The 20085-nt window shown below is 36.3% G+C and overlaps 1 protein-coding gene across 6 annotated transcripts in view; it reads left to right on the top strand.

The window, feature by feature from the left end:
• LOC138696137 (putative polypeptide N-acetylgalactosaminyltransferase 10) overlaps positions 1–20085 on the top strand; it is a 46353-nt gene that overhangs the window by 22240 nt on the left and 4028 nt on the right. For all 6 annotated transcript variants that reach the window (XR_011331253.1, XR_011331252.1, XR_011331251.1 and 3 more), the window contains one exon: positions 8897–9040. Coding sequence is in view for 3 of the 6 variants with exons in the window: in XM_069820693.1 (XP_069676794.1) it covers positions 8897–9040 (144 nt within the window). In the remaining 3 variants the exon portion in view is untranslated. The remainder of the gene's footprint in view (positions 1–8896; positions 9041–20085) is intronic.

A 20085-nucleotide genomic window follows, 5' to 3' on the forward strand; every position in this document is an offset into this window, starting at 1 on the left:
TATTTCCAAATGTTTTTTTCTATTTCATTAAAAAAATTCCAGTGTGTGGAATTTTCACTTAGTGGCCTATTTAAGGCTTTACTAGTTTGGAAACTAGAAGAGTTAAAACAATCAAAAGCTTTATCCATAAACAGGATGAAGTCTGCAGTAGGTTGAGCCTCCTCTGGTAACTGAATTTTATGAGTGATGCCATAGCTTTTCCTACAGAATGACTTAATAACTGTGTAGCAAGGCACACTCGCATCGGTGTGAATGGTGGTAGATTCAAGTGATTAAGTTTTACTTTAGGACAAAGTCGGGGATTCATATCTTTATCTATAAAATAAAGTTTTTCTAGGTATTCCCACCTAATTAATTTATCAAATAGCTTAAAATTATAATGTTTTAAATTATTCCTTACGCTCTTAATCAAATGTGGTGTATCATGAAACAAATAAATTTTTTCACCATCGTGTTCAAAATAGGGCTGTACTTCATTACATCCAAGCAGTCTTCTCGATTTAGTGTTGTTCGATCCTTGGTCTGAAACAATCACTTTAGGGATAAATCCCGTATCTTTTATTTTATTTATTACATCAAGCAGATGTGATTTTAAAATCTCTGCAGGCATGGCATCTTTCGATAGAAAATAACCAATGGTTTGCTTAAAATTTTTACACATTCCTCGAATCATAAAAACCATTGCTTGGTTTGCAAGTGGTACCTCTGAATCTTTTACATTAGTTTGAGATTGTTGGTTAGGGCTGTGTATACCCAATTCAATGAATCCCTAAAAAATGTCCACTTTAGCATTGTACGTTATATTTTCCTTCAAATACATTTCATCTACAATAATTGTTACTACCTTTTCATTTAGTGGCAGCATTCCAGACTTTACTTTTAATAATTGTAAAATGGTGGGATTTATACCGGGGCCTATACCAAATCCATGAAGCCAATTTCGGAGAGATCTGACTGTTGGCAAACACAATTTTCTCCTTAAAAATCTGTAGCCCTGAGGTGAGCAATAATGGACTGCAATGCAAAACTTTTATCGTAACTGGAATACCGCCTTCCCATTTTTTTCTTTCTTTTTAAACGCACTTGCGACATAATGAATTCATCATTAGAAACAATTTTGATTAAATCAGTATTTGAACTGGTTGTCTTCAGAGCTCTCACTTCCGCCCGAAGAGATGAAATAATTTTTTTGTGTTTAGATACCAACTTTTGAGCTGGAATCAATTTCTTAGAAAGTGTCTTTATCTGAAGATCTTGAGCCATCTTTGATCTTTTAGGATTTCTTGCATCTTAAAAAATAAACAGGGACTTAATTTAGTGAAATATTAATAACGTCTTGAAAGTCTAGGGCTAGGTAAATAATATTTTCTGAATAACTAACTGAATCAGTTTTTATGAGAAAACATGAGTTCACACACTTTCTTCAGAAAATCAATAATTCGTATTTTTATGTTGCGTATCACAATATGCGTCTATTTAGTTTGAAAAAGTCATGACTTTCAGTATTTTGTATGGAGAAACTATAAAGAAATTGTGTTTGGTATGATGGAAGTAAAGTAGTTTTATGCAGTTTAATAACTGATTCACTTAGCACAGAGAACATGTTATTGCTAATGTACTATCTGGTTATGAGGTACCTGGTAGAGGACTATCGTCGTTTCTGTCTGGAATCGGAGAACCTGTCGCCTCCTCAATGGAAGGTCTAATGCGTTTCTTTGGGGACCTTCGTGGTTCTTTCATTGTACTTTGACCCATATTTTCGGAAGAAGGCGCTGTTAAATTCAGTGAAGGAATAGCTGTTCTCTTCAGTCTGTTATTAAAAAAATATATTAAAAATTAACAGGTCTATGACTCATTTGAAACTTCGGTACTTTTCCAATTACACCTTATTTTTACTTACTCCTGACTTTTCAAATTAGGGTTATTGAAGTCCAATAATCTAAAGTGATCTGAACATATTCTGTGATTTTTGTACAGATACTCTGTTCCTCTAGTTTTAAACGTTTCGTCTAGGTCCTGTCTTTTACATTTATTTACCCATATGGCACATCTATAAGACAAAAACAAATAACAGTAATAATAATAATAATAATAATAATAATAATAATAATAATAATAATAATATGATGATGATGATGGTGAGGACACGAGACCTGTCATGTGAATCGTGCAAGTGGGAAAAGAATGAGCTAGCAGAAAGAGAGTTTGTTCCATGATTAAAATTATACGAATCTACTGACACGAAAGTTCATCTCAGACTAATTATCTTCCTTCTCCATACCCATTGGTGAGAGCCACAACACATGATAAGGTCACAGAACAAGTTATCTACTGACTCTACTGTAATAATCATCATCATCATCCTGTGGCAGAAAAGTAATAGACTACTTGTATTTACATGACTACTCACTCACCTACTCACTTCGGAAATCTGAAGAACGATCTAGCATCTTTTTGCCAAGCGTAGTTTTTACAGAAGAACACAGAACAAACAATTCCACTTTCCCTGACATGTTGTGGAACAGCCATGAGAATAATCCTTACGACTTACACCACGTGTTGAAGTACAAAACTCTTGTTAGATGCAGTTTACCACGCTATGTGCCACGTTATCCTCACTGTCAACATTCCCTGCTGCTAGATAGCACTGATGAGTCATTCGCCTCTCTTATCGTGAACTGTCCAGTATTAATGTTAGAGAGTATTTGATACCAATAGATGCTTTGTTCCACTCTCTAATGTTATCTAGTGTCTCAGCAATGGCTCCAGCTACAAATACTGTTGCACAATCTGGAAGACTGACTCTATCCAAGGCACTGACTACTTTAGGTGACTGGAATATGTTGTTAGGGACGCTAGGTGTGAGGAGGGAACCTTTGAAGCAAGTAATAATGTTGAAAATCAAGATAATGGTTCAGACAGTCGATATGCATTCTTGCTATCAGATGTACTAGGTGATTAACATGATGAAGAGGGTCGGTTGCTCTTCCTTTCATGGATATAAATTCACTTCTTCATGTCCACCAAGTTAGTGCTGTGGTAATGCGACTGCCTTCAAACTAGCCGGCTCAGGTTCGATTCTCAGCAGGTTCAGAAATTTTCATGTAAGATTTCTACCTCGGGACTAGGAGAGATGGTGGTGCACAACTTTTACTCAATAAATTGTGCAGCAGTATGCCTGAATTAAATCCCAAATCTGTCCACGTGCATATGAAAAGAAGGCATATGTCACTGTTGATAGAGATTCACCCATCGGATGGGGACATTAAGACTGGTGGTCCCCTGGGTGCTATCAACAGGAGTAGGCTACGTGTCAGCACCGGGTTTCCCCCTTTCTTTCTTCCTCACCTTTGTCATCGTCCTCATCATTTCCTACACTACACTTACACATATACTCACTCTAATACACGACGTAACTCTTAACAGATACACATTATGCATATTGTGGTCTGTCGAAGTGGTGTGCAACTTGAAAATGGATCACAGTCCTGTCATCTATCCGCGGTATGCAAAATCACGCAAGTGAAGTGGGTAGGCTTAGACACACACAGATTTCACTTCTTCGTACCGAGCTCTCTTCATTCATTCTTGGTTTCTTTTGCAGCTGTTTGACATCACTACCTTCCATGCTACTTCAAAATACTTTTCTCTTTGCTTTTCAAGAAACATCTGGTCCTCCTCATTTCCAATCTCTTTCATTGCATGTGTCAAACAACTTGCCCAGATCTCTTTAATGTGTTTTGTTTCATTATATTACTTCCTTGCTGTCTAGCTCTTTTTTTAGATCCAGATATTTATCATAGTTTGGGAAGTTTCTTAACACACAAATCTATTCACAGAGTTGGAATCCTTGCATGCTCCCTTAGATCAATTTGTAAGTATGTTGGAGGGGCTTGTCTTTGTCCAAGTGATGAAACTGTACACTTGGACAGTGGCGTGCGGTGACCATTCAGACAGCCGAAGCACTGAATATTATAATTGTTAGATAAATAATAGTAAATCAAGGGGCTTGCCTTGATAAAATCACAACTGATAATAATTTAAAAGAACATATATTAAAATAAGTAGACCTAATATCAATTTAAATTTCTTAAAGCTACCATTATACAACATTTGATATAAAATAACAAGCTTCTGGCTTTAAACTCACCCTTGGCACTTCTCACAGTAAGATCAACGGAACTGAAATTCAATCCTTCTCTCCTGGGAAGCAAATTTGGTAACCACCTCATCAAAGAACTCTTTTTTTTCTTCCTGAGTTCTCCTAGTAGGCATGCTTCAATTGGAATAATTCTAACATGAGATAGTCTCTCTTCTCCAGTAGAATTTCGAGAGTAGCTTTTGATTCTCTTCAGCATTGAAAACGACCTTTCTACTAAAGACGTACTCACAGGAATTGTACAGTCACGGAAGAAAAATCTGGCCGATGAGCAGCAAAACTCATAATGTTACTTATGCCGGTTTTGTTGTGATTATCACAGTACAGAGTGTCTAAGAGGGATAGTGTTTACCTCCCTTCGAAGTTCCTGGGCTAGGAAGGAGAGGCTTTCGGACTCTTTCTGTTCAGAATGTCTAATAGGGACACTATTGACTTCCCCTCATAGCTGCTACGCTTCGAGAGACTGACGTTTGGAATGGTTTTGTTTAAAGTCTATAATATACTGTATTTGTATAATTGCAATGTTTGTTGTGTTTTAGTCGACATATAGAAAGTTGTTTTGCCATTGGTTTTGCCATTGCGGATATGAAGAATGTTGTTAATGTAATTTTCATCCCCTATGTTCGTCTGTCTTCACTCTACAGGCATACTACGTTTATGATTTATGACCACTGTATAGCCTACTTCGTGTTTTTTCTAGAGTCCTAGACACGTGACCCTGTCCATCTTTACCAACAGATTTTGTCTATAAATAGCCACAACCACTTCGAAAATCATCATTAGTTTTTCAGTTCGATAGCTATGGACGTCAAAGCCAAAGTAATTGCACTGATCGAGGAAGGCGGATTTAGTGCGGCGCAAGCTGGAGAACGCTATGGAGTTGCGACTAGAATAGCGTCCAGATGGTGAGCGCAGTATCAAGAGCAAAGATACGTAACTCGTAAACCTTTTAGCGGAAGACCCAAGGCATCAACACCACAACAAGATCTTATGTTAATAGAACGTTCGAGGCACTTTCCATTTCACACTTCTAAAATGCTTGTTGCCGACACGGGATTTCCTGCTTCCAACAGAACGGCTTCTAAAAGGCTCAATGGTGCCAATATTGCGCCGAGAAGAGTGGCGGTAAAGTTCTGACTGAAGACCATCGAATTGATCGTGTCGCATTTTGCCAAATGCATTACAACTATCCATGGCAAGAGGTCATCTTTTCGAATGAGAAAGTGTTTATGAACCACAGCACAGGGCCAGTGCAAGTATATCGACCGAAACAATCCAAGAGATTTGACCCTGAATATGTGGTCCAGAGGCAACGCATTGGTCGTTTGTCCATGTCGATGTGGGGATGGATTTCTGGTTATGGTGGCGGCGCGCTATGGAGGATTCATGGGCATATGAATGGGCATCAGTACACCAATATACTGGAAAATGTGATGCTACCTAGTGTGCGTGTGTTTCAGCCCGAAAACAAAATAAAATTCCAACACGACTTTTCTTCCGTACACACATGTGTTGCCGTGTAGCGGTGGTTCAACATTCACAGGGATGATGTCGTAGAGGTTCCATGGGTGCCAAAAAGTCCTGACTTAAATCCCATAGAAAATGTGGGGCGGAAGTGTAACGCGGTGTTAATGAACAACTACAGGGTCGGCGTCCTAGGTATACGGACGAATTGTGGGATCTCGTTTCAGATGCTTGGGATGATGTTGCATTGTCAGATAGATATATCCACAACCTTGTTAATTCTGTACATAGAAGAATGCATACAGTGAACAATGCCAATGGTTTCTGGACAGATTATTAAGTCCAGAAGGAAACTATTGTATATCACTAGAGCTACATAGAAAGAAGAACATTTTAATTTGTGATAAAAAGAACATTCAATATTAATTATTTTACTTTAGGAATGTATATTTTCCCTTATTTTCAGAACTAAAGTAAATACTGTAGGTTTAAAAATAGAATAAATAAATGAGTTATAGTAAACCGCTTATATAATCAAACGTTTCCTTAAATCGCACAAAAATTATTTCTAATTAACAAATCTATTTATGTTCCTCTTTCGTCACTATTATTAATTGTTTACCTAAATTAATTTATATATATTTATTTCAATTTATTTTAATGTTCACTTATACCGTTTGTATTGGATTACTTCAATCAATTTATATTTATTCTACTTTATCTGACTGTTGACTTCTATATCGTCTTAGAACGAAGTTCCTATGTATTGTATCTTTCTCAATTTTGTTTACTCTTCGTCATATTGGCAGTCTGTTTTGCCAGGAAGATATTAAAATAAGAATAAACCATAAATAAATGTAGTATGAATAATTTCAAGGGGAAATTGTTCCGGGGCCGGGTATCGATCCCAGGACCTCTGGTTGAACGTACCAGCGCTCTACCACTGAGCTACCCGGGAACTCCATTCGACACCGTCTCAACCTTTCCCTTTATATCCACACAACTCGCATGGGCTGACGAAATGCCAGAGACCCACAACGAGTGCACACAAGCTCTGTGTGACTTGGAATTGTGGTTTTCTGTTAACGTACACAGTAACGTATATATTATGCAAATCTAGTCTTTCAGGTGAAGCTCCCTGTAAAGCAGATTTGAATAATTTCAATTCTGCTTTATAGGGAGCTTCACCTGAAAGACTAGATTTGCATAAATGTAGTATGTCTATAGCAGCTGTGCCCAATACTAAAGTTTCAAACTTAAAATTAAAAAAAAATATTTGAACAGACCTGTATTATTAATTAATATAAATTACAATAATCACTAATTAGCAAGACATTTATGTAAATAATTTATTATTGGACGATGTCTGTGGCCCTCCAATAATATATTTTTTTTAATATTGGCCCGCAGTATTCATAAGGTTGAGCATCCCTGGTCTATAGACTAAAGAGAGACGAACAGAGGAGATGATAATGAAATCAGTAACATTCCTCATACCCGCAATGGTAAAAACAATGAAATAACAAATTTCTGTAGAATATAATATAACATAAATATTTATTTTTTATTCAGACTAAATGACTTATCAGTGTTTTAAAGAAGATCAATAAAATTTATAAAATATATATTCATTGAAGTTGAGGTTAAAATAATGCTAACGTTTTGCGCCTATTGGCATCTTCAGGCACTTGAGCCAACAATATCATGTGATACATTAATTTACAGTAAAAGGCATGGCTGTTGAATATATACATTAATCAATCTTAAAACTAACAGATTAAAATCATTTGTGCAAATTAAATGATAAACTATAGTTGAGTTAATTATTGTTTTGATATGTATGATAGTTGAATTAATTATCCTCATCTCTACTTAAATTTACGACAATAATTAAAACAACTATAGGACACAAAGATTAAATTGTAGATTTAAAATGGATTCAAATAAAATAAAATATTACCTTGTAATAAAAATTGATTAGGCCTACTTCTATAATGTCTTATTAATGCTTACATTTGATCGTATAATTTTACCAATTACTGGTATGTGCCGTTATTGATGTAATTATATGTATTATAATGATATAATCTTATGGTTCTTATTGATTCCAATATTAAACTTCATATTGAGTGGACGTCGAAATAATTTCAGATGGTTGAAACGTAGAATGCAGGTATGACTTTCAACAGGAAGTTGAGCTGTTCATGATGCAATTCGTTCTATAATATATACGTATCGTAAGTAACTAATATAAGATATTGCTCAAATGCCTAAAGGTGGTAATAGGCGAAAACGTTAGCATTATTTTAACCTTTAACTTCAATGAATATTTATATTTATACATTTTATTGATCTTTTTTTAAAACACTGATAAGTCATTTAGACTGAATAACAAATAAATATTTATGTTATATTGTATTGTATATTGACTTATCTGAAAATTACTACTACAATGCTTACTAAGAAAATTTTTGTAGGCCTATGTCGACAAGAACACAAGAGTTTCAACCTTATGGAATATGAACAGAAACAGTCCGAAATCCTCTCCTTCCGAGACCAGCAACGTTGGGGGGAGTAAACAGTATCCCTCTTAGATACTCTGTACTGTGATAATTACAAAAAAAACCGGCGTAAGTAACATTACGAGTTTTGCTGCTCATCGGCCAGATTTTTCTTCTGTGACTGTACACAGTAATGTCACTAACACATTAAACTGCTGAAAACTTTTTTTCAGCATTGAATTAGTACTCAATAGTTTTGCAAGTTCACTCATGGTTTTATTTCTAAACTCTTTACTGCTGTACACTACAATCAGCTCATTTTTCAATCGAATGATGTCGAAAAATTTTCCATATGTATCTATGAGATTTTGAAAGCAACTTTCTGGGAATTGGTTAGTATATTTTTCATAGTTTTGAGGCGACAATAAATTTAAAAATTTCAGTTTAGAATAATCTTGAAATCTTACATCCAAGTGGTTATCAATATTATCAAACACTTCGCAATAGATGCGTTTATAGTTGATATTTTTTCTCTTCAGAGGCTCACCTACTTGAGACACGGTTTCTTGGAAAACCCCTTCATAATCGTGAAAGAAATTTTGTTGAAACTTAAAAACTGTGGGCCAAGGACTAAAACAATCAAATTTCAGTAATTGTAATTGTTGTGTAATGTCTCATTTAAAAGACTGACAATATTCAGAGACATTGAGGTGATGACAGAGTGGTAAATGATAATAGAGCATTGAAAATGTGATGTGGTTGTTTTGCACAGAATTTCATACTGACATGGCACAAAGACATACGTCCCAAGGGCCGCACCATGTGTTGGGACGTGTCAGATGTACAGAACAAGGCTGCAGTGAACTTATTCCCCTGTCATGGCATGCAGGGAAATCAGCTGTGGCGATACAATCCGGTGAGCTAATTGTGCCTTCGAATTCTATTTTATAATTGAATCAGGAATTTTCAAAAGGGACTAAGTCTGGAAAAGTAAATTTGAAGAAAACGACAAAAAACCTTTTGTATGGATCTGGATATATAACAGTCCAAACATGTTGATACACAATTTAAATGTGTACATTCTAAAGGACTTCGTTCCTTTTAATGCTGAAATCCAAGAAGAGTGTATGGAGACCCAGAAATGGGCATAAACTCAATTTACAAAAAATATGGACTTGGTCCCTTTTTCAAATTCCTCATTCAATTCTTTCTGTCATATATGAGGAGCTCACAACCAGAGTGGATCAAGTCTACCAGTGGTCAGTTTGTGGATTAATGCAATCTCAGATGACGAAAACTTAGATTTATTCATTGCCTTAACAAACTAAGTCAATAACTCATTTGTTACTCCAGAGAGGGCAGCATTTCCTATGGAAAGTGAAGGTTGCTAAGCATGAGTCAGGTACTTTTAAGACTCAATTTCTCAAAATTATTCCAGAAGGACTTGGTCCACTCTGGTTGTGAACCCTTCATATATTTTTACATTAATTTCTTTATTGACTACTAGAGTTCCACGAAAAATTTACTGGTCTCATTTCTTGCCCACGTCAAATGTAGCTCTATCAGTCATCATTTTCAACCATGAACGCATCATGGTAGGTAATGAATTCGGTGTTAAGAGATACTTCTGTCTCATACACAGAATTCTTTTAACTGCCAGACTCATAGAATCCATGATGGTTGGAATGACCATAACCAAATTTGTTACCAACTGACTGATCATCAAGCTACTTGTTTATATATTAATTAGTTCCTTCAGTCCTTCCTCTGTTCTTTACTTTGTTAGTTCACTTATTTATCTATCCATTAAGGTAAGATTAGAGACCTTGTATTACCAGTGTTAAATTCACCATCTTTAAGTACCCTTATCACAGAATGTGTTACAGATATGTCTGTGAATATTTTAAACTGATTCTTTGTTATCTTAAAAGTGCTGAGCTCTTGTGAAAATTGTGAAAATAATAAGTTATGACTTTCTACTACATATGCACTTTCTTCCTGTCTGTCCTATGTAAAAATGTGGACAACTATTGCATTTTAGTTTGTAAGCCCCAGTTGAATTATATTTATTTGAATGTTTGATGTGATTATTTAGATATTTCTGTGTTGTGTTTTTGTTTTGTACCTATGCTATCTTGTGTTTTAGTTTTCTGAATGAAGTTGCAATTTTGTAAGTATTGATATTGTGATATGTTAATGTTATGTATTTATTCTCACGCGGTGTTTGTGTTGGTTTGTTCTGTTTTTGTTTTGTCTTTTTTATTAGTGTATCTATCATGTTAGGATTATATCCATTGTCTTGTGCTATATATTTTATTGTGTTTAGTTCTTCAGTATAGTTGTCATTGTTCATAGGTATGTTAAATATTAATCTGTATGTCATTGTATGGAAAGCTGCATGTTTATGTTGTATAGGATAGTTCGATGAATTCTGTATGTGTGTTGTAGTTGTGGTTTCCTGTATATTTTGAATTCATGTCTATTATTTGTTTTGGTTATGGTGATGTCTAAGAAATTTATAGCTTGGTTATGTTCTGTTTCTATTGTATACTTTAATTTGAGATGTATTTTGTTGAGTTGTTGATGTAGGTTTTCTATTTGTCTTTTGTTTCCATTATATAGGACTATTATGTCATCTACATATCGATGCCAGTACATTATTCTCTCTGCGTGTTTGTTGTTGTCAGTGTTTAGTATGTGTGTTTGTTCTATATTATGAATGAAGATTTCAGCTAATATACTTGATATAGGTGAACCCATTGGTAATCCTTCAGTTTGTGTATAATATTTATTGTTATGTGTGAAATAATTTTGTTTTGTAATAATCTTTCTTTAATGTTTCTAAATCTTTTGTCCAGAAAGGTTTGTAGTTTGGGATCTTTCCTCGGGGCACCCATTTCTTTGCTGCTTTTAGCATAGTTGCACAAATTATGTCGTTACATTTGTCTGGGGATTCGTTCATATTAATGGAGAGGTTATTTTCTAGATCTTCTCTAAATTTAGTCCAATTGGATTTTTTAAAATTCCAAGAACATCTGTTATAAGATTTGTTTGTAGGTTTCTGATGTAGTAAAATAGAAGTAGCAATGATTTTGTGGCCAAGTCCAGGGTCTTCCAGAACTTTCCTGCTTGCCTTGTTATATATGTCTGAAGATATTAGAGTTAAATCTGGATTAGATGTTCCATGGGAATGAAGATATGTTGGAGGGTCTTCTGGGTTGAATAATAATTGGATTGATTGGGTGTTAAGAAAATCTTCTATTGAATGGCCAACAGAATTGATGCCTAAATATCCCCATTCTTTAGAATGACCACTGAAGTCTCCAATTATGAGAGTCTTTGGTGTAACTACTATATTGTCCAAATTGGGTTTGTTATTAGGGGGTTATATATGCTATACATTTTGAAGTGTTATTTATCCGAAGTTCTATTTTACAAATTTCAGATTTGTGAATAATTTCAAAGGAAAAATTGTTCCTGGGCCAGGTATCGATCCTGGGACCCTTCGCTTAGCGCATGAATGCTCTACCGATTGAGCTACTCCAGGAACTATACAAGACACCGTCACAATTCTTCCCTTTAAGTCCACACAACTCAAATGGTTTGACAAGACGCCAGAAACCCAACTTTGAGTGCACACAATTCTGTGTGACTTAAATTGTGGCTTTCTGTTAACGTACCTACAGCAACCAGTGGCATATACTGGTTTAAGGGTCTGGGCTACCACTGACCCTATTATTACACAAAATATATTTTAAAATCCCTATAATAAAATTCCTTACCTATTTATATGTGAATTCCAGACGTCTTGATTGGGACGAAAATACTTTGATGACTTCGTCATTGAAATTACAGTTGGGCCACTTGCGAAGTTTCTGTAGAAATGACTTTTCAATGGACATCAGTGCCAAGCCGGATAAACGTTCTTGTGTATGAGTTGATCTACAGTAGGATTTTATTCTCTTCAACACAGAAAATGTTCTTTCTACCAATGCTGACGTAGCTGGTATTGTCACAATTAATGTTGCCAATTTAAGGACTTCAGGAATAACTTGGTTCAGCTGGTTTTCATATATGGCAGATAATATTTCGTGGATAGGTTTGTTCGAAAAATCAAAGACTTCTGCTGAATATATTACGCTTAATTTATTTTTCAAACGTACTTGATCAAAGTGACTGTTATAGGACTGAAATAATTTGTTTAGTGCCTCATTCGGGAAGTTTTCTCTATAAGCAAAAAATTTTTGAGAATCTATAAGCTTTCCATAATCAGAAAATCTGTCAGTAATTTCCATGTGCATACGATCTAGTATGCTGTAGTACAGCTGCCTGTATTTCAATTCATCATCTCCTTTTCTTCGCTTTAATGGTGGTTCCATTGTATTGGCTGAAGAATTTTCATTTTCCATATTACTCCATATGGACGGAAACCCACTACGTCTGAACTCGGATATAGTATTTTTTAACTTTGATACCTCTTGCAAGCAGTATGCTATGTCTAGACTTTTTGTCTGAAGAATATTGTAGAGCACATCTGTATGTGCAAACACTCTAGCATAGACTTCAAGAAGAAATATATTCTGAAACTGTGTGAAAAAATACAAATATCCTTGAGCCTGCACAATTACATCATCATCATCCCAGTTTTCTTCAGAGTCATTACAAATGATATTTTCAAAGAAAGCAGTCAGTTGTTCTCTGTATTCCTTTACTGTATTTACAAGCCGAGATGTAAAATTCCATCTAGTTGGTGCTATTTTTGGGAGTTTCTTTTTCATAAATTCCTTGAGTTTTCCTGATCTTTTAGGAGATGATGAGAAAAATGCAGCTAAACCCGACTGTGTTTTGAAAAAAATGCGGCATTCTGGGATGGATGAAATAGTTTGTTGCAAAACTAAATTGAGAACATGGCTGTAACAATGGACAAATAGTGCTTGAGGATACTTTTCTTGAACTTTCGTTTTTAAGCCATTAATATTTCCCGCCATAACTGAAGCACCATCGTATGTCTGTGCAATTAACTTATTGCCGACATTGTAGCTATTCTGCTATAACACCTTCCACATGCTGAAACAAAGCAGCAGCAGTTTTGTCCGAACTGACATTTGTGAATCCTATAAACCGTTCTTGAACATTGGCAGTACTGTCGACGTATCTTAAAACAGTGGACAATTGACTCTGATCACTTGTCATCAACAACAATGGCCACAAAAGGTGCTTCCTCTATTTCAGATTTTATGTTCTTTATCATAACCCCACTTATAGCAAATATTAAGTAATTCTGAATTGCGGGAGAAGTACCACGAAATACTGTTGAACTCTCAAGATGATTGGCCAGTAAATGGTCAAATTCACTTAAGGAACTTGAATATTCAATATAATTTCTTCTATTGTCTGATTCCACACTCTCATTATGATCCCAAAAAGCCAATTCTTGTTTTCCTAGGAAGTAGACTGCGTTAATAAGACGCAGTAAAATCTCCCGATTTCTTTTCACAAGAGCATTGTGTGGTTGATGTGTAGAGCTTTTTGCTTATCTAGCTGTAAATCAATTCTTGTCTTCCCAAAGTTTGCAAAGTTCATGCTACTACAAATATGAGCTTTTGATTTGTCGTGTTTTAGGACTGCCGTTCGAAGGGAGTTCATGTTAGAAAACTCCTCTTTTGACCACACATTAGTTTCGCGGCTAAATAACAAACATGGCCAGCAAAATAGTTTAGACAGTTTAGAGCTACCACACAACCAATTCCACTTACCATATGATGTTGAAGTGAAATGGCGTGTGTACTCACGCTGTTTTTCTTTTACGTTCATGGACAAATTTAACTCAGGAGTTGGGTCTTTCCATTTTCACAATTTCAACTTTCTCGTTGTATGTACGACGGTTAAAAGGCACTTTTATTAAACCTTCTATTACACAGTCATTTTCAACACAAACCTCTCCAGAAACTTGTTCTGTCATATTTTTCACAATATCACTTAATTGGGAAATTAAAAACTTCATAATTCACAATTAATATAACTCTTAGACACTCGAACAAATCACAAATTTAAAATACTGAACTGCAAGAACACAATCACATTCATGAGCTAGCGTACTAAGCCTATTGTTGCTTCGCACCTTCGAAGAAACCGATCACGAGAGCAGCAACTCACCCGGCCTACACTGCACGATAGAAACAGGTAGCGGGGGACAGGCAGTTGTGCGACAGGACTGCGTGAGCGGAACGGTCACAGGCTACCCCTCGTAGCAGCGGTTTCTGCAGTGATGCCGCCTTGACAACTTGTTTCTTTTCGAGAGCAGAGAGTGCATATAAATCTAACAATTGCTTTAATTTTAATTACTGTGGTAAAACTAATAATACAAAATTATTACATTATGCTATATTATAAACTTTTTCTTTTGTAATTTCCTTGGGCTACCGCCGGTAGCCCCGGTAGTCCACAAAATACGCCCCTGAGAGCAACAAATATATTATTCAAGCCTGCTTCACAGGGAGCTTCTACCTGAAAGACAGATTTGCATAATATATTCGTTACTTCAGATTTGTCTTCCTTAGTCATTTGTTTAACAATGTTAAAGGTTGAAGTTATTCCTCTTTTGATGCCAACTAGTATGCCACTAGTTCTTTGTCTTGCTTTAGGTTGTAGAAATGTATTGTAGTTCTTGAAAACAAAGAACTGTAATTTTTGAGCTGTAACATTGGCTTCCATTATTGCAAACATATCAATGTCTTTATCTATTAGAATTTTATGTATTTCAGTTTTCTTGGTTTGATTAAGGCCTCCAGCATTCCACTGTAAGACCTTCAGCTGAGGTAGAATTATATTGTGTTTTGTCTTGTTATGTGATGCTAAAATAATCCCCATCCGGAGATCCAAATGAGGGGACTTTTTCACCTCCGGAATATTTTACTTCGGATTGTATTTGTCATTTGAGCATGTTGGATGGTCGTTTTTTTCTATGTTCATTAAACATAGTTCAGGGGGCACCACGAGAAGGCGACCATCATCACCCCCAGAACACCAATATAGCGCAACATATTGTTGTGGCGGAAGTCTAGCCTTGTTTCATACTGAGATTTAGTGAATTGATATCTCCTCTCTAGTCCCCCTCAAGCTTCCGAGTCAAGGTCGTAGCCATGCCTTTAGAGGTTTAGAGACTTCTGCCACAAATCTCACACCAAACTCTGCATCCTGGAATGACTGCCAACAAGGATGTGAGTGAAAACCAAGTGTTACGATACATCATTATTGCAAACTTATAGACCTATTGTTACTAGGTATAATAACTCAATAACTCCCGAAGAGGAAATCTCAAGCCTGGTTTGACAGAGTGTGCTATGAAGAAAGGCAGAAAGTCCTTAAACTCCTACACAGAGCAAGGAACTCATCAAATACAGAAATCTTGAAGCAATATAACGAAAAAAGAAGACATTACAAGAAACTACTGAGAGAAAAAAGGGCGAGCCATCTTGAAAAGGAAGCGCAACAACTGATCAAATTTGCAATGGACGGTCCTTTTACGGCCCTCAAGACAACAAGACCCTCCTTTCCAAACATGATACAAATGCAGATTTGGGTAGACCACTTTCGTGAGATTCTGAACCAGAGTAGAAGCGATGCAGCGCTGCCGGTACAAAGCAATCACCACCCAATATTCCCAAAAATAACGGAGCAAGAGATATTAGCTGCTATAATGGGAACAAAAACTAGAAAAGCAGCAGGGTCGGACGGCATTGCAAACGAGCACCTTAAACTGGCAGCACCGCACCTAATCCAGACATGGACTCAGCTATTCAACAAGTGCCTGGAATACGGCACCATTCTGGAAAAGTGGAGACACTCCACCATCAAAGTTCTTTATAAAGGCAAAGGTGCTACATCCTTGCCAGATGCTTACAGAGGCATAGCGCTGGAGAATCCACTATTCAAAGTCTTCTCAAAAGTTCTGACAGAGAGGCTATACGACCTGACAGACAAAAGGATCCCAGGAAGGGGAGAGCCACCTTGCATGCCATAAACAACCTGTTGTCCGACATCCAAGTGGCACTCAGACATCCCAAAGGGAAACTATATACAATATTTATCGATTTCAAAAAAGCCTTCGATCTGCTCGACAGACAGATCATAATGAAGAAGCTCGAAACGATAATTGGAGACAACTACCTGACCCACATCATCAGGTGTATTATGACAGTCAACAGGGTGACCATAGACGACAACGTAACGACATCGACACCTATAGTTCAAACGAATGGAGTCCTCCAAGGTGATCCAATAAGCCCTCTGCTATTCAATATCACCACGGCAGATGTCGTCCAAGCACTAAAAATAGCAAACTGTAAAGCTACCATATACTTGTACTCAGATGATATGGTCCTATGCGTGACGGAACATAGAGATCTACAAGAAAGTTTCAACACCCTCATAGCATGGACAGAAGAAAACGCACTACGCATAAACAAAAGCAAGACTTTGCAGATGGTCTTCAGAAAAGGAGGAAGAGTGGCAACACATGAACTGGTGTATTATGGACAAGAACCACTGAAACAATCAAGCCACTACAAATACCTCGGAGTAAAATTCCAAACAACGGGCACATGCTTCAGCAAACATATCGCAGAAAAATCAGTCGCAGCCATAAGAGCCATCAATGACATCAAACTCATAAATAGACTATCTCTGGACGCAGCAAAACAGCTATTCACCACAAAAATTTTTCGAATATTCGCCTATGGCCTGCAAATAGTATGGATATATCTGAAGAAGAAAGATCTAGAAAAACTGGAGAAAGTAAAAGCCACGTTCCTAAAAAGAGTACTTGGGGTGTCAAAAATGGCCCCCTCTGGGTAGACTTGTATACTAACTGGCACGGGAACCATTTCTGATAGAAGAGCTGAGGCTATCGCACCATCTGCTGGCAACAGAACAATATGACGATCTCCTAGCAGAGAGAATAAGGAAGCGAAGCGAGATCGATATGGACTTCTACGCCACAGAAGCAATGATAAATCGAGCATGGGCGAACCCAGACCAACCACAGCGTCATGTGCTAACTCGATTCTCCATTCACGGCTTCCATCACAAGATCTGCAAGAAACCAGGTTTCCACCAACCGGACGAAGACTGTGTGTGTTCCCTGTGCGGATGCAAATGCAAACAATACCATCTAGAATACTGCCCAAAAAGGACGAAAAGGTTAAAAGCTTACAGCAAGAAACACCATTTATAGACTCTCAATGCACATTTTGTGTGCAATTCTACTTTATTATAACTCAAATTTTTTGGGTCTGCTAAGCCTCAAAACCTTTTAGTTTGAGAAAAATTCGTTCCGACACCTGGAATGAAGCCACACTGGGACACGATTCATGGTGCTGGCCGAACTCCTCTCATTGTATTATCAATAGCCTACTACCTGCATTTAAGACATTCAAGTCATGTATGCAGGAGCGCATATTTAAATGACTGCATGGTCATTTTCAACAACAGTTCATGAGTTACTGTTAACATTGATATATACATATATATTCTTATATGAGGTCTTGCCATCCTCATTGAATAATCAATGACTATAAGTAGCCATACTGTAAATATCTATTAATTTGAGAAAAATTCGTTCCTTCACCTGGAATCGATTCATTGATTATTCAATGAGGAGGGCGATACCTCATATAAGAATATATATGTACCGGTAGGCTATATGAGCCTCAAAAGCCTCTTAAGAGCTTAGTCACTGACAGATATTCCCCTCAGAATTTGTCATTTGAGCTCAGCACGTGGAACGGCCAGGCGCTACATGCCCAGCAGAGTAGGCGAACTGTCTGGTCTTGCCTAGGCTCTCTGCCCTGATCATGGAACCTGTATGTAGTTTCGAAACGTTAGAAATGTTAGCTCCAGGACATAGTGCAATATCCAAATCACATTCACCATGAAAACCTAAAAAACACATATAATTTAAGGTTATATAGAAGGTCTAACTCCAAACTTGTTAGCAGAATTTTTGTAATGTGACATTGTTTATGCATTGCCAAGTAGAGACAAATGATACTTTGGAGAAATTGCATTAATGCAATCTAAAGTATAAATGAATTCAGAACTGTGTTTTGTACATGTCGAAATGGAAATTAAATAAAACTTGGTTTAATGTAACATAGTAGCAGCAGCAGTATCTATTGCCCAGACACTTGGAAGTTCTCCATTCACCTTCTAACTTTGCAGTATAATTTAGAGTCCGAATCCAAAAAATCTGATGCCAAAGCTGGACATTTTCGTAAATGTTCTTGATTCATCAAAGAGTCTTCTAGATTACACAGGATGCATTTTGGTGAACAAAAAATTTCAATTTTAAACAGGGTGCTGCAAACAGTCATGACCAGTTAGCATCCGAAATTTTGCTACTGAATCATGTCGAAAAGAATCAGATACCTTATATATTCTTTTTCAGTAAGTAATACTGACCAAGATTTATTATTACTGTTTTCTTAAAATTTCTTCAGAATTTTGATTTGAAATTTAATTTTAATGTAACATAACATGACTTAAAATACAGATTAGCCCAAAAAAAGTATACACTGTTTGTTTATAAATAACTTAAGAACAAATTCAGATAAAATTCTCATTTTCGGGGAAATTGTAGCTTAATGGATAGGTCGAAGAGGTGCTGTCGAGTACGCAGCACAGTCCCCAGACCTAACACCAATTTCTACATATGGGGGACCCTAAAGGATGTTGTTTATTGGGAAACGCCAGCTACACTGGATGTGCTACGAGAACAAATCAAAATTTAACGTCATGTGCAGCTATGACACTGGACACATTACGGAACTTAGTTCGTGGAGCAGTTCAGCGGCATCAATAGTGTTTGGATGCTGATGGTGGTCACTTCGAACACCTACATTAAGCTACAATTTCATGAAAAACGAGAATTTTTTCTCAATTTGTTTCACTGTTTTAGGACCCCATCTTCTTTCATTCAGAGCAGAACTAAGTACAGATCTAATACTTTTCTTCTTAGGCATAATTTACAACTTATCCAACTAAATATAACAACGATAAATAAACTGAACACTACAACTATACTTATTTCACTATTTTTAGGTCTATGTAAATGTTTCTGTGTAAATGAGACACTCAGCAAACGAATATAAACCCACAACACAAAACTAAACACTCAACTAACGATTATAAATGCACAAAACACACCAAACAAGGCTGCAGGCCGAGTTTGATAACCAGTCTACTATTGTAATATGAAGTTACGACATGTGTACCGTACAAAGTTTCATCTGCTTTGATAAAAAAAATAATGTAAAATTGAATATTGTCTAAATGTAAAATTTTTATTGCCAGCTATATACATTTGCTTTGTAGGTGATCGATTCATATAGAGGGCCTTGTACGAGAAACATTTGAAGCTATATACATTTGCTTTGTAGGTGATCGATTCATATAGAGGGCCATGTACAAGAAACATTTGAAGAATGTTATTATTGTCGGTACTGTCACCATGACTATTTATAAATATAAGTGTCAATGGTATTGCATTAACAGCTGTACTGATTTATTAATTCCAACAAAATCGTGACAGAGGTATGAAGAGGAATATAAGAAGTTTGAAGAGTGGTGTAAAAAAAAAAGTAGAGAATATTTCTGAAAAGTTTATGCTGGAATATTTTTCAATGAAAAGTGAAAAGAAGAAATCAAGTTCTCTGTGGATTCATTATTCTATGCTGCGTTGTACGGTATCACTGAAGAAAAACGTGGACATCAATCAGTAAGTAGACACAATAATTGTTAGCTTTTTAAAGCAAAAAAGTGAATTGTGAAAATGTTATCATTAATGTGTATAACAAATAAAAAGCTTACAAGGACAAGGATCCTGCTGATCCAAAGTTGCACTTGGGCATGGGTTAGATTCCAGCTTGTGCTCATTACTGGTAGTTTTTTCCGAGGTTTTCT

The sequence above is a fragment of the Periplaneta americana genome, chromosome 3, assembly GCF_040183065.1.
Source record: "Periplaneta americana isolate PAMFEO1 chromosome 3, P.americana_PAMFEO1_priV1, whole genome shotgun sequence".
In the NCBI taxonomy this organism is placed as follows: Eukaryota; Metazoa; Arthropoda; class Insecta; order Blattodea; family Blattidae; genus Periplaneta; species Periplaneta americana.